Raw genomic sequence first — 14,873 nt, 5'->3', positions numbered from 1 at the left:
CCAATTCTACCTCTGAGACCCCTCTACACTTTTCATAGCTCTATGGCCCCCACGTCCCTCAATTCTACCTCTTAGACCCCTCTACGCTTTTCATTGCTCTGTGGCCCCCACTTCCCCCAATTCTACCTCTGAGACCCCTCTATCCTTTTCATAGCTCTATGGCCCCCCACGTCCCTCAATTCTACCTCTTAGACCCCTCTACGCTTTTCCTAGCTCTGTGGCCCCCACTTCCCCCAATTCTACCTCTGAGACCCCTCTACACTTTTCATAGCTCTATGGCCCCCACGTCCCTCAATTCTACCTCTTAGACCCCTCTACGCTTTTCATTGCTCTGTGGCCCCCACTTCCCCCAATTCTACCTCTGAGACCCCTCTACACTTTTCATAGCTCTATGGCCCCCACGTCCCTCAATTCTACCACTGAGACCCCTCTACACTTTTCCTAGCTCTATGGCTCCCACGTCCCCCAATTCTACCTCTGAGACCCCTCTACACTTTTCATAGCTCTATGGCTCCCACGTCCCTCAATTCTACCTCTGAGACCCCTCTATACTTTTCATAGCTCTATTGCCCCCACTTCCCTCAATTCTACCTCTGAGATCCCTCTACACTTTTCATCGCTCTATAGCCTATGAGACCACAGAGCTATGAAAAGTGTAGAGGGGTCTAAGAGGTAGAATTGAGGGAAGTGGGAGCCTCGACCTCTCTCCCCGCTCCCCTCTCTACTGCTCCTCTCTGCCCGGGCCGCTCTAGCCCTCTCCCTCTCCGCTTTCCCCCTCCTTCCGGATCCCCCTCCTCCCTCCCATCCGGTCTATTTCTGTTTTGGTCCGGTCCCTTTTCCCTTCCGGCCGCCTCCCTCTCATCTCGCCAGAAAGGTTCCGCCTGCTTTCCTTTCCGCGCCTTTCCTTCCCAAGCCTGGCTGCTGAGGCCGTTTCGCGACGTGCCGCTGCGTGGCGACGCAAGCGCGCGGCCTGGCTCCCGAGAGCGCGGTCGCGGGGAGGAGGAGGCGCGCCAAAATGGCGGCCGGGGGAGCAGCGGCGGGCCCAGGATGGGGGGAGCGGCGCCCCCCGCCTCGGAGAAGCTCCCCGTCCACGTAAGTCCGGGGGGAGGGGGCCACCCCCCCCAAACACAGAGGAGTGGGGCCTTTAACGCCCCCCCCAAAAAGACACCCCCATTATGGGGTGGGGTCTCCCTCTTGGGGTCCCCCCTTCCTGCAAGGGGGGCTGAATCGGCACAGAGACACCCCCACCCCCCCTCTGCCCTCCTGCAGCTCTGGCTAAGGAAAAGACAACCCCCCCCCCAAAAGGAAGGCTGCATCGTCAGGCAAAGACCTGAACACCAAAATCCCCCACCCCCCACAAGACAGAAGTACAGTGGTACCTCGGGTTAAGTACTTAATTCGTACCAGAGGTCCGTTCTTAACCTGAAACTGTTCTTAACCTAAAGCACCACTTTAGCTAACAGGGCCTCCAGCTGCCACCGCACCGCTGAAGCACGATTTCTGTTCTCATCCTGAAGCAAAGTTCTTAACCTGAGGTACAATTTCTGGGTTAGCAGAGTCTGTAACCTGAAGCGTATGTAACCCGAGGTACCACTGTACTGGAAGTTGGAAAGAAAAGTTGGAAACAAAAGAACCATGTCTGTCTGTGGACAAACGCCGGCTCCCTCGGCCTGAAAGCGAGATGTTTTATATATAACACATACAATAAAACAACCACTGATTATCACTGCTGTTTCAGAGTTTTTAATGACGGAGCAAAAAATAATATGCAACAAATGCTTTCTAGACTTTCAGAAAGCGAATAAACCTGGTCCCTCAAGTCCAGCTGAGAGCAAGACATTCAATCTTCCGAGGGTAAAAGCGCGTCTATATTTTAGAATGGCTAGGTTTTGTAGATAGGGTGCCAGAGTGTCAAAATGGGAAGGTGGAAAATAGTCACACCACGGGCAAAATCTCCTCCTTGTGGCCAAGTTGTTCTGACGCTCAATTATCATTTAGGCGCCGACAAATTAGACTGCTTGCTTTACCAAAACCCAAAGTGAGTAGCTGTTGTGGTGATAAACCACCAGAGTGATTTTTCTGATAGACCATCTTAGTCCGGGCGCTTTTGGGATCTTGCAGCACTTGGGATATTAGACCGGGGGGATTTGAGTTTCGGCAAAGCCAATAGTTCAGTCCCATGGACTGCAAGAAGATCAAACCTCTCCATTCGGAAGGAAACCAGCCCTGAGTGCTCACTGGAAGGACAGATCCTGAAGCTGAGGCTCCAAGACTTTGGCCACCTCAGGAGAAGAGAAGACTCCCCAGAAAAGACCCTGATGCTGGGAAAGATGGAGGGCACAAGGAGAAGGGGACGACGGAGGACGAGATGGCTGGTCAGTGTTCTCGAAGCTGCCAGCATGAGTTTGACCAAACTGCGGGAGGCAGTGGAAGACAGGAGTCCCTGGCGTGCTCTGGTCCAGGGGGTCACAAAGAGGTGGACACCACTAAACAACAACAACAACAAATAATTCAGTGCCCCCCTCCCTATTTGTGGCTGCACCCAGGGAAAGGAAGCGTTTTGGAGGAGCAAAGGTCTGAGACTCCAGGGGCAACAACAGCAGCTGCAGAGAGCGAAACAAAACTGGTCCTGTCCTTTGCTCCCTTTGGGCATCGTTCGGCAAATTAATTGCTGCTTCTATAATTGCAGAGGGGAGACTTAATGACGACCCACGGTGCCAAGCTCGTTTGCTCCCTGAGCTCACTTCCCAAGCAGGATGGGCAAACATGTTTGCACAACCACACCTGGGCCAGGTTTGTTGGGCAGAGAGGCGGTTTCGGAAGAATCGTAATAAGTAAGAATCCCAAAGTGGTTTGCTCGCCAAGAGAACACAGGGAAACTTTATTCGGAGCACCCAGAGTGGCTGGGTCAACCCAGTCAGATGAGTGCCACCGTATAATAAATAATAATAATAACATACCTTGGGTTAAGGCTTCAAAGAACCATTGACATGACCAAAAATTCATGTAGCAGACCCAGTAACTCGAGGAAAATGGCTTCTGGGAAATCATCATTTATAATTTCACTCATTCTTCCACTCCTATTATAGTGTTTATTTTGGATTAGAGATGGACAAATTTGCCACTTTTGGTTTGCTCACTTCCCCTGAACTTAAATTCCATTCTCCAGGAATTTGGCGATTTGTTTATTTTTAACTTCGTGAAAACCCGCCAGCCTTTTAGTATGAGTTTCCCCCAATAAACGTTTTTTTGTCCGTATGCGGATGAAACTTCTCCGCCGGAGTGGGAAGGAGGGTGGAGAATGTGCGGGGGAAAGACCCCAGGGTGGGAAATTGTGGCTGCCTCGTTAGGTACACAAATGAGGTCTTGGAAGCGATCTCGTGGGGACGGAGCGTGCCTGGAGCGTGCAAGTAGACTTGTGAAAAGGAGACAAACTTTCCCACAGTGGTGGGGAAAAGCCCCCCACATAAATAAGGAGGGATGGTCTTTTGAAAAGTCCTATATACAAGTAAAAAAAAATGTTTCTAAGACAGACGACCCGGACGAACGTGCGCAGGATCCATCAGGTGGGCAGAGGCTCCAATTTCAAACGCTTGGCTACGACGCGGTCGCTGTCCGGAGTCGCACAGGGCTCCTGTTTCGGAGAGGCGCCATCCTCTGGGTTTCCCCCCAGGGGCTCCGCCTTGGTCAGGAACTTAATGTCCGTGCCGGGCTTGGCGAACGCTTTGGACTCGGCGAGCTCCGCCTTCTCCACCACCAGGGGCCTCGTCCACTCGGGGATCTCCAAGCCGAGGTGTTTCATGAGCTTCGCCATGACGTCGTCCACGTAGCCGTGGATCCGCAGGTCAGCGTGCTTGTCCTGAAGGGGAGAGAAAGGGAGAGAGGTGGGGAACGGGTTGGCAGCGCCGAGACAGCCTACGAAGCAGGGTGGATGAAAATCAACGGGTATTTTTTTAAAAATAAATTCAAAAATGGATTTTTGAAATTTAAACTGGATTTTTTAAAATTTAAATTGGATTTTTAAATATTTAAATGGATTTTTTTCATTTAAAATGGATTTTTTTCATTTAAATCAGATTTTTTTTATCTAAATCAGATTTTTAAAAATTTAAATCAGATTTGATTAAAATCAGATTTTTAAAATAAAATGCTTTATCGGGGAGGGAGGAATCTTTCTAAAGATTTTCTATTTAAGTTACATTATAATCCAAAGGCTATTTGTCAGGAAATAAGGATTTGTTTTAAGTTTCCCATATGTGCCTAAACTCAGTCTAAGTTTTTATTTTTTGGGAAATTGTTTAACCGCATCAGGAAACAAACATGGATACATATGCTATAACGTCATTGTTAATTGTTTAAGTTGCTATTAAGGAAATGGTTATTTTTCTCCTTCCAATAAAGTACGGCAGAAAAGTTATCCAAATATAAACAGTTAACTTATTACACCTCACCATAACTGCATAATTACCGGTCTATGTATTTCTAACAGTATAACCAAATCAGTTATTTTATGATATAACTGTAAAAACTACTCTGAAAATCTATTATTCCAAAAAACTGAAACCTTCCTCTGGTTGTAAATATTAAGATGATACCAGCAAGGCTGAGTCTTTCTGTAAAAAAGAAGAAGATTTAAATCAAGTCTTACTGACTAGTGATTTAAATCGGGATAACCAAATTAGTGTTGTATGGAAGTGAGAGCTGGACCATCAAGAAGGCTGATCGCCGAAGAATTGATGCTTTTGAATTATGGTGCTGGAGAAGACTCTTGAGAGTCCCATGGACTGCAAGAAGATCAAACGCATCCATTCTTAAGGAAATCAGCCCTGAGTGTTCACTGGAAGGACAGATCCTGAAGCTGAGGCTCCAGTACTTTGGCCACCTCATGAGAAGAGAAGACTCCCTGGAAAAGACACTGATGCTGGGAAAGATGGAGGGCGCAAGGAGAAGGGGATGACAGAGGACGAGATGGTTGGATAGTGTTTTCGAGGTTACCAGCATGAGTTTGACCAAACTGTGGGAGGCAGTGGAAGACAGGAGGGCCTGGCATGCTCTGGTCCAGGGGGTCACGAAGAGTTGGACACGACTAAACGACTAAACAACAACAACAAAACAACAACCAAATTCGAGATTTAAATCGTGACAACTAGACATTCTGTTTCGCCGACCACAACGTTGGTTTAAGGAGACATTTGGCACCTATTTGAGTTTGGCAAACTATTTGAGTTTCTAAGACTGGCTGCGGATCCTGAGCTGCTGGTGAGGCCCGAATTGAACTCACGTGCTTTGTTGGCTGCAGATTCACAATCACCAGTTTCCCTCCCTTCTTCTTGGTCAACAGAGGAAGGTCTCCGCTGGGCTTGATTTGCAGGGACGTCCCCAGAGTGATGGACAGATCGGCGCTTCTGCAGGGGACAAAATAAAACAAAAGAGGAAGCTAATGCCAGCTAGCATTCCTTACCTGGAAGGGCAGGGGAAGCTGCAAGTATTGTTTTTAACACTTGATTGGAAGCCGCCCAGAGTGGCTGGGGAAACTCAGCCAGATGGGCGGGGTATAAATGATAAATTATTATTATTATAAGCATTTTCTAAGCCACAACTAAGATGCCCGTCACCGTTTGCCAAAGCTGGCCAACCGTAGGGAATCTAGAAGGCAACCTCCTACAGGAAGAAACAGTTGTCTAATGCTAGAATTCTTCCTTGACTCTCCAGGAGGATGAGAGCTAGATGAGGCCTCCGACCTGACCCAAAAACACCTTCAAGGGGAAGACCCTTACCTGCACGCTTCACTTGCCAGATGGAGGTCCCGGTCAGGCAGGGAATCTTCCCAGTCCAAGATGGTGTCCATTAGCTTCCCTCTTTTGAGGAAAAGGAAAAGGGAAAGATTGGGCGCTTAGGAGCAGCAGCTGCATGTAGGAGCCCAGGCATTGTGGGACGGGGGGGGGGGGGGGGACTTGGAACCCCAAAAATAAAAAAGAGAGCAGAGTGGATGCAACTGATGTGCAGGCGGGCGGAAGATATTTGGAATGTTTTGCAGAATGAAAGAAAATAGATGGAAAAGAGAATGGGTACACTTTGAAGGCAATGTTTATCTATAGGTGTGCTTTCACACCCTTCTGTGCCCATTTTGCAGAAGCACGTCTAGATGGATAAACGAAGACAAGAAACACACCCTTGTGGGTTTCATTTGAAATGCTTAATTCTATTCGGTTAAGTGCGATACCCCAGACGTGCACGGCAAGTTCTGAAGAGTTTCTTGCCACTAGAGAACCACCCCATGGTACAACTCGCAAGGTGGTCAAAATTTTGTGCGGCAGCTATCAAAATACGACACACAATTACTAGCCCTAACCTTCCCCCGCCACGTACCTGCAGGACCGAAGGCCTCTGCGCTTGGAGACGTCGCACAGCCGGCCGGTGGGCTTCAGGCCCATGGTGCCCACCACGGCGTCCCTCACATACTGCCTTAAAGACAAACACACAGAGGGAGGAGTGGAGGTTTCCTGGGAGCAAGCGGGGAGCAGAGTCATGCCATGAGGAGAGGAATCCCTGCCCTCTTCGACCCACCGCTTGCCCCTGCGATTCAGACCTTGCAGCAAAGGTCCATTCCAGTTTGGGGGTTTTCCTCCCTGACCCACCCACCCACCTTCCCAGGCCAGCTGTTTGGGATGGGAACTGTCCTAAAAAGGTAAAGGGACCCCTGACCATTAGTTCCAGTTGCGGACGATTCTGGGGTTGTGGCGCTCATCTCGCTTTACTGGCCGAGGGAGCCGGCGTACAGCTTCCGGGTCATGTGGCCAGCAGGACTAAGCCGCTTCTGGCAAACCAGAGCAGCGCACGGAAACACCATTTCCCTTCCCGCCAGAGTGGTACCTATTTATCTACTTGCACTGGTGTGCTTTTGAACTGCTAGGTGGGCAAGACCAGGGGCCGAGCAACAGGAGCTCACCCCGTCATTGCGGGGATTCGAACCGCCGACCTTCTGATTGGCAAGTCCTACGCTCTGTGGTTTAACCCACAGCGCCACCTGCGTCCCTCGGCAACTGTCCTACCAGTTCCCAAAACATCTGGGCTGGCGACAGCTGCCTTTTGGCTACCAGATGCGGCCTTCCAGGCACCGCCAAACTACAACACCCACCAGGCCCCCTGCATGGAAGCACAATCAACGGCTGGGGATGGTGGGAGTTGTGGTTCAGAAGCGTCTTGGGCAGCGGCAAAAAGGTTCCCCATTGCTGCATTAAGGCCCCAAATATTGTGGTCTTTCCTCCCCTCCACCTGACCTCAGACGTTTCAATTCCCCCTTTCCCTGCTGCACCACATCCTCGCATTTAATTTTGCAATGGAGGCAGCTGGAACCAGGCGGAGGAATCTCCCTGCCACCGCCGCCACCACCCACAGGAAGCCAAGGTACCCACATCGCCGGAGAGGGTACCTACTTTCCGCATTTCATGCATTCCTCCACAAACATGTTCCCGTGCAACTCCGCCAGTTTGTCCCTGCGGAAGAGGAGGAGAAAAGAGAGGGGGAACTTTGACAGGTGGATTGACAGCTTGATGCTGTAAAAGGATCCGAGATCAGACCAGAGGCTTTGCTTTTTTAAATGTGCATGGAATCGCGGAATCGTGGAGCTGGGTGCATGACAGAGAGCTTGGACCCGCGACCCAGAGATCGGCAGTCTCACGCTCTGCCCCCTGAGCTGTCCCAGAGCTTAATGAAAGCGTTTTCTTCACACTGCCACGGGAAGCGTCCCCTTACCTGGGGAATCCCGAGCGTACGTGGAGACCGTCCACGTTCTGGCTGACCAGGAACCGCAGGACGCCGGCTCTCTGCAGCTCCAAGAGGGCCATGTGGGTCGTGGACGGCCGCGCGTTCTCAAAAGTGGTGTCGAACTTCGGGGACAGACCCCGCTCCTCCATGGTCCAGACGCCATTGGGGCCTCTGCAGGGAACAGAGGGGCAAATCCTTACCGGACGGAAGGGGTGCTACCCAGCATCTTTCTGGGTGACCCATAACAAATCAGCGGCCTTGGAGGGGGGTGTAAGGGGTTCCCAGGTCCCAAATAACTGTCGCTCCGCTCACCTGAAGTCTGGGATTCCCGAAGACGTGCTGATGCCAGCTCCGGTGTGGAAAACCACGTTGGAAGCCTCCCGGATCAAGAGGGCCAGCTGGGCTACTTTCCTGTCCAGCTCGTCTGGAGGGTCAAAAAACTGAAGGGGAGGTTGCGTGGGTGGGTGGGGGGGGGGGAGAGAAGAAAACAGAGGAAGCGCAGGATAGGTCAGCTGGGAAAGTTGCAATTATTCTCCTCTGTTAATTTATATAACCTGCCTTTTCCCCATCAGGGACTCTACGTGGGGCTACCTTTGAAGGTGACCCGGAAACTGCAACTAATCCAGAATGCGGCAGCCAGACTGGGGACAGGGAGCGGAGACCATATAACACCAGACCTGAAAGACCTGCATTGGCTCCCAGGACATTTCCAAACACAATTCAAAGTGTTGGTGTTGACCTTGAAAGCCCTAAAGGGCCCTGTATCCCTGAAGGAGCATCTCCACCCTGGACACCGAGGTCCATCTCCAGAGGGCCTTCTGGCAGTTCCCTCCCTGTGAGAAGTGAGGTTACAGGGAACCAGGCAGAGGGCCTTCTCGGTGGTGGCACCCGTCCTGTGGAATGCCCTCCCACCAGATGTCAAGGAAATAATTAACTACAAGACATTTGGAAGACATCGGAAGGCAGCCCTGTTTAGAGAAGCTTTTAATGTTAAATAGACTACTGTACAGTGGTGCCTCGCAAGACGAAATTAATCCGTTCCGCGAATCTCTTCGTCTTGCGAAGCACGGCTATTAGCGGCTTAGCGGCTTTAAGAAAAAGGAAAAAACCTCACAAGAACTCGCAAGACATTTCGTCTTGCGAAGCAAGCCCATAGGGAAAACCCTTTCGTCTAGCGAGTTTTTCGTCCTGTGAGGCATTCGTCTTGCAGGGCACCACTGTATTTTAATATTCTGTTGGGAGGTGCCCAGGGTGGCTGGCCATACCCAGCCACATGGGCAGGGTAAAGGGACCCCTGACCATTAGGTCCAGTCGTGGCTGACTCTGGGGTTGCGGCGTTCATCTCGCTTTACTGGCCGAGGGAGCCGGCGTACAGCTTCCGGGTCATGTGCCCAGCATGACTAAACCGCTTCTGGCGAACCAGAGCAGCGCACGGAAACGCCGTTTACCTTCCCGACGGAGTGGTACCTATTGATCTACTTGCACTTTGAGGCGCTTTCATACTGCTAGGTGGGCAGGAGCAGGGACCGAGCAACGGGAGATCACCCAGTCGCAGGGATTTGAACCGCCGACCTTCTGATCGGCAAGTCAGGGTCAGAGAGGGGAATAAAGGAAAATGACTCTACCAATATCAGATATATAGTATTCTGCCTTAATACCCTACAATAATGTAAACTGTGCCTTGGAGAATGTATCATTTACTGCTGTACCTAAACGTATCATTTTTGCTGTATCTTATTCATTGACTTTAACAATGTATCTTTACTAAAATGTATTTTTCCTCAATAAGCTGTTCCATGCTGTTCTTTTCTGAATGTATCCAAAAATAAATAAATAAATAAATGGAAACCAAAAAAACAAAACAAAAAAAAGATAAATGGAACGAAACGAGTGAATTTAATAAAAATAAAACAAACGGAAATAAAAATGAAACGAAACAAACGGGAGTGAAAACAAAAAGAACGAAAGGAAACAAAGGAACGGACGGAAATAAAAATAAAATACATGGAAATTAAAAACAAAAAGAATGAATGAAATGAATGAATGAATGAATGACTTATGAAATGAAACACAGTAAAGCAAAACAGACTGGAAATATAAATGAATAAAATAATAAATATAAATAAAATAAAATAAATAAATAAAAATAAAATAAATAAAATAAAAATAATAAAAATAAATAAATAAATAAAATAATAAAATATAAATAAATAAATAAATAAAATAATAAAATAATAAAAACTGTGAGCTGAGCGAAGGAAACATAACATTAAAACCAGGAGGCGGGAGGGGGAGGGGGAGGGAATCCCCAACATCCGGGTCCTTCGCGTTCCATCCTCCACATCCGGGTCTTCCCCCCCCTCGGCCTCCACATCCGGGTCCTTCCCGGGCCTTTTTCCCCCTCAGGCGCCCTCCTCGCCCCTCCCCCCCCGCGCAGAGTCCAATGGGGGAGGGAGGGGGGAGTCTCGGTATCCATGGCAACCCTTCCCCACCCACCCCGTCCCCCCTCCGCTCACCTCCGGGAGGCCGCACTTGCCCTTGTCCGAGTACGGCGACAGCCCCGCCGCGTAGTTCGCCGACATCCCGACTGTTCCCCCTTCCCCTCTGCCAATAAAGTTTCGCCGCCGCTTGTTGAGGAGCTTCCGGTAACGACGGCGCCGGAAGGGGCGTTGCCGAAAAGGAGCCGGACAGAAAGCCTCCTTCTGCGCACGCGCGATTTTATCCGAGTCGTCGTCTCCATGCTCGTTTCGGGAGGAGGAGGCCGGCGGCGCCATCTTGGTTCCTGGCAGATGGAGCCGCTTCCTGGTTTAGCGCCGGCGCCATCTAGCGGGCGGCATCGTAGCTGCACCGTTTGTTTCTTGCAGAGCTGTCCAAATGCTATTTATTCTGTTACGTTGTGAGATATATTTTGGGTGGTTTTTTTTTTAAATTCTGCAACATGCTCTTTTTTTAAAAAAAAATTAATAAATTTTATAAATTAATAAATAATTTTTATTGAATGATTTTATGTTACAAAAAACAATACAGCCGTACTACCACTAAATATAATTAAGAAATAAAAATTACATACATCAATATTTAGTTTGTTATTTGTTATTTACCGTCTTATTTCCTCCGAAACATTGCATACAACAACACACATATGTGCGGACACCCACACACCCACAGAAAATGATAATAATGAAAGTTAATATTTCACCCCCTTTTATCTTCCAAAATCTTTTCTTCATCTATGACTTCCTGTCAAGTCCCTTTGCATATATTTTATCTTACATTTGAATTCTGCAACATGTTCGCTTCTGTTTTACATGCCACGTGGGTGACTTTTGTTTTTGAATCAACAGCATGATGCATGTCATTGATTGCTAAATCGTATTATGTAGTGTTATTAATTGATCCATCGTTATAATCCCCGCAATTAAAAAGCAGAATTAGTCGCCGTAAACATGAATCAGAATTAAGTAACAGGCAGCAAAGATGCAATGGAAGATGTCAATTGCATATATACACAGAAGCATTGTACACAGGTCAATACATTCGCAGGGTTTTAAGATTGCTTGTAATTTTGTTATGGATGGATAATAATGATAATAAAATTTTATTTATATCCCGCCCTCCCTAGCCGGAGGCGGGCTCAGAGCGGCTAACAACAGTAAAAATAACACAGCTTAATAAAATCACATTTTAAATAGATTTTTAAAATAGGTTTTAAATTTAATAATGGACGTGCACTATGTCAATAAATAATAGAGCCATGGAAGGGACTAGAGGGGTGTCAATTTGCATTGTTTTATTTATATTTGTGTTTGGAAAATTAATAAAATGTTGTTACAAAAAAAAAGAGATGTTCAAATACCTTCATGTCTCAGAACCCTGTGTTACCTGAAAGCTGACAACCCTGCCTTTTAAAAACCCTAATTGTTTCCCCTTCCCGACCCCCTCTTAATTCCTTTTTAACGGAGCGACGAGGCTGCTCCTAAGCTCCTGCTTAGGCTGGGATGGTAACCTTACCTGTTACAGGTGGTAACTCAATTCCGCTGGCAGGAGAGGCCGTTCCCCGGGATCCGCCGCTCATTGGTGGGGACGGCATCCAGCTGCTGCGAAAAGGGACCCTGATATGTCGAAACTCCTTTTCAGCCAGGCTCCTGTAAGGAGATCCCTCTGGTCTTGTTTTCCTCCCTTTCCCCCTGTCTCTCGCCTTCGTGGAAGGAGCACAAGGCGCTTGCAAAGTCATCGTACGAAGGGGGAAACTGAGGCAAAGGGCCGCCCCACCAGGAGACCACCTACCGTAAGTTTTGCAAAAGGAAATGGGAGAGGAAAAAGGGATCCTGGAGAGGGATCAGGCCAAAGAGCCATCTATCTCAGCATCCTCTCTGTGCAGAGGTCCGCCTTTAGGGGGAAATTCGCACCCAACTCTCTCCTCCAGCAACTGGTACCCAGAAGCATTTTCTGCCACCCAACAGCAGAGGGGGAAACATAAAATCGAAGACAGTCTTTTCCTTCTCTGGGAATTTGAAGCCGTTGGACACGGTTGCGTCTTGTGGCAATGAGTTCCGTGGTTTACCCAAGGACGCCTTTTTCGTTGGAGGGGATGGAATAGGACGTCCCTATTTTCACGGGAGAAACGTTGGAGGGGATGGAATAGGACGTCCCTATTTTCACGGGAGAAACGTTGGAGGGGATGGAATAGGACGTCCCTATTTTCAGGGGAGAAACGTTGGAGGGGATGGAATAGGACGCCCCTATTTTCAGGGGAGAAACGTTGGAGGGGATGGAACAGGACGTCCCTATTTTCAGGGGAGAAACGTTGGAGGGGATGGAATAGGACGCCCCTATTTTCATCTGAGAAATGTTGGAGGATATGTTCCCTAACCTGAATCTTCTCTATCGTATCTCCTCTGCTTTTTTTGTAAATTACTCATAGCATCATAGAATAGTCGGGTTGGAAGCGACCCTGGGGGTCATTTAGTCCAACCCCCTGCAATGCAGGAATCTTTTGCCCCACACAGGACTCGAACCCACGACCCTCGGATGAAGCATCCCGCCCTCTACTGGCTGAGCTACCCAATGTTCGTTTTGTGACCTTTGCTAATAGGAGTTGTTGCAGACGCTCAATCGCTTCGGTTGCATTTCCAGCTCTGCAAGATTCTTCTTAGAGCTTGGCTTACTCTCAGAAGCTATAGGGAATTCCCAGCTCCCTCTTGGCTGTTGCGTTACCCCATGTGGAGCTGAGTTCCCCTGGATAAACCAATCAGCTTGCAAAGCAGTGCAGAGTTCGTCTCTGTCCCCCAGCGGGGTGCAAAGACGCCCTCTAATTAGGCCACACGGGGATGGGGAACAGGCCGGGCCGGCCGTATCCAGAGAACCGAGTCCTGGTTTCGCATCCCAAGTGGGATGGATCCCCCAAGCAACCGCTTGCTTCTGGGCCCTGGGTGCGAAACATGGAAGGCCTCGGAGCTGAGATCACAATTCTGCTAGGATTAGTCCTAGGTGGAATCCACAGCCATATATTTTAAAAACCTGCTTTTTGGGGGAGAAAAGTTTTGAAAAAGATGTTGAATTTTGCATAGCTCACCATCGCCATCTAGTGCCGCCTTTGTATATTGCACTTTAACAACACATTACTACTACTACTACTACTACTACTACTACTACTACTAATTTTAAACACTTTATTTGCAGCCGAGTCCCCTAGCGTATAAAAGCCCTAAACAGCTTTGGACCCAAATGCCTCCAAGAGCATCCATCTCAGACCCTACGATCGGCAGGCGGGTCCTTCTTAGTGGTGTCCCCTCTGGAGCTGCCACAGAGAAGGCCCTGTCCTCTCCCCTGAGCTTCTGAGGGCAGCCGAGAGGGTCTCTTCTGACTCTTTTAATACCAGTTATTCAGGGCCCAAGGATAATAATAAGGTTATTATTTATACCCTGCCCATAAAATCTCGGCTGTATCAAAAGATGGGATTTTAATGGAACCCTGCCAGGAAGCCTTTGGGGGCAGATGGAGGTTTTGGGTTGTCTCCAAGAGCAGCCCAGCAATCTAGCCGGGGTGTTTGCAGAAGACGGGGGCCAGGTCATTTCTGCCCCAAAGGCGGCATGCTTAACTCGAAGACCCTTGGACTTATTTCTGAAGAAATACCCTACATGTTTAAGATCTCTTAATCTGTCTGTTTCAGAAATCAAGAGCGCACCTGAGATGAAGAGTCTCAAGGCCAGGTTTAAGAAGTCTGATGTGAGTTGTTGTTGTTGAAAATGCACCTCTGGGTTATTTGTGGGGCCTGCATGGTGTTTTTACACGAGTAGAATGTGTGCTTTTGTTTAAAATGCATCTCTGGGTTATTTGTGGGGCATAGGAATTCGTTCATTCCCCCCCCCCCCAAAATATAGTCCGGCCCCCCACAAGGTCTGAGGGACAGTGGACCGGCCCCCTGCTGGAAAAGTTTGCTGACCCCTGTATTAGAACCTCTCTGTCTTATCCGGATTGAACTTCAGTTCAGGCCAGCAAGCCTGGGGAACCACCTGCTACTAGATAGAACCTCTTTGTCTTATCTGGATTGAAATTCAGTTCAGGTCAGCAAGCCTGGGGAACCACCTGCTACTGGATAGCTGATCCTCACGGTCCCTTCGAAAGGACTAAACTTCAGTTCAGGCAAGCAAGCCTGGGGAACCACCTGCTACTAGATAGAACCTCTCTGTCTTATCCGCACTGAACTTCAGTTCAGGTCAGCAAGCCTGGGGAACCACCTGCTACTAGATAGAACCTCTCTGTCTTATCTGGACTAAACTTCAGTTTAGGCAAGCAAGCCTGGGGAACCACCTGCTACTAGATAGAACCTCTCTGTCTTATCCGCACTGAACTTCAGTTCAGGTCAGCAAGCCTGGGGAACCACCTGCTACTAGATAGAACCTCTCTGTCTTATCTGGACTAAACTTCAGTTTAGGCAAGCAAGCCTGGGGAACCACCTGCTACTAGATAGAACCTCTCTGTCTTATCTGGACTAAACTTCAGTTTAGGCAAGCAAGCCTGGGGAACCACCTGCTACTAGATAGAACCTCTCTGTCTTATCCGCACTGAACTTCAGTTCAGGTCAGCAAGCCTGGGGAACCACC

General features: G+C 48.8%; 1 protein-coding gene across 1 annotated transcript; it reads right to left on the bottom strand.

The window, feature by feature from the left end:
* Positions 1-1,720: 1,720 nt before the first annotated feature.
* Positions 1,721-10,425, bottom strand: SIRT6 (sirtuin 6). The gene is made up of 8 exons (XM_028713770.2): positions 10,284-10,425; positions 8,080-8,207; positions 7,756-7,938; positions 7,437-7,496; positions 6,370-6,465; positions 5,778-5,858; positions 5,282-5,405; positions 1,721-3,859 (listed from the first exon to the last, which is right to left on the bottom strand). The coding sequence occupies exons 1-8, from the start codon at positions 10,347-10,349 to the stop codon at positions 3,563-3,565; spliced, it is 1,035 nt and encodes a 344-aa protein (XP_028569603.2). The 5' UTR covers positions 10,350-10,425; the 3' UTR covers positions 1,721-3,562.
* Positions 10,426-14,873: the final 4,448 nt, after the last annotated feature.

The sequence above is a fragment of the Podarcis muralis genome, chromosome 18, assembly GCF_964188315.1.
Source record: "Podarcis muralis chromosome 18, rPodMur119.hap1.1, whole genome shotgun sequence".
Lineage (NCBI taxonomy): Eukaryota > Metazoa > Chordata > Lepidosauria > Squamata > Lacertidae > Podarcis > Podarcis muralis.
This window is presented reverse-complemented; position numbering and strand designations above follow the sequence as displayed.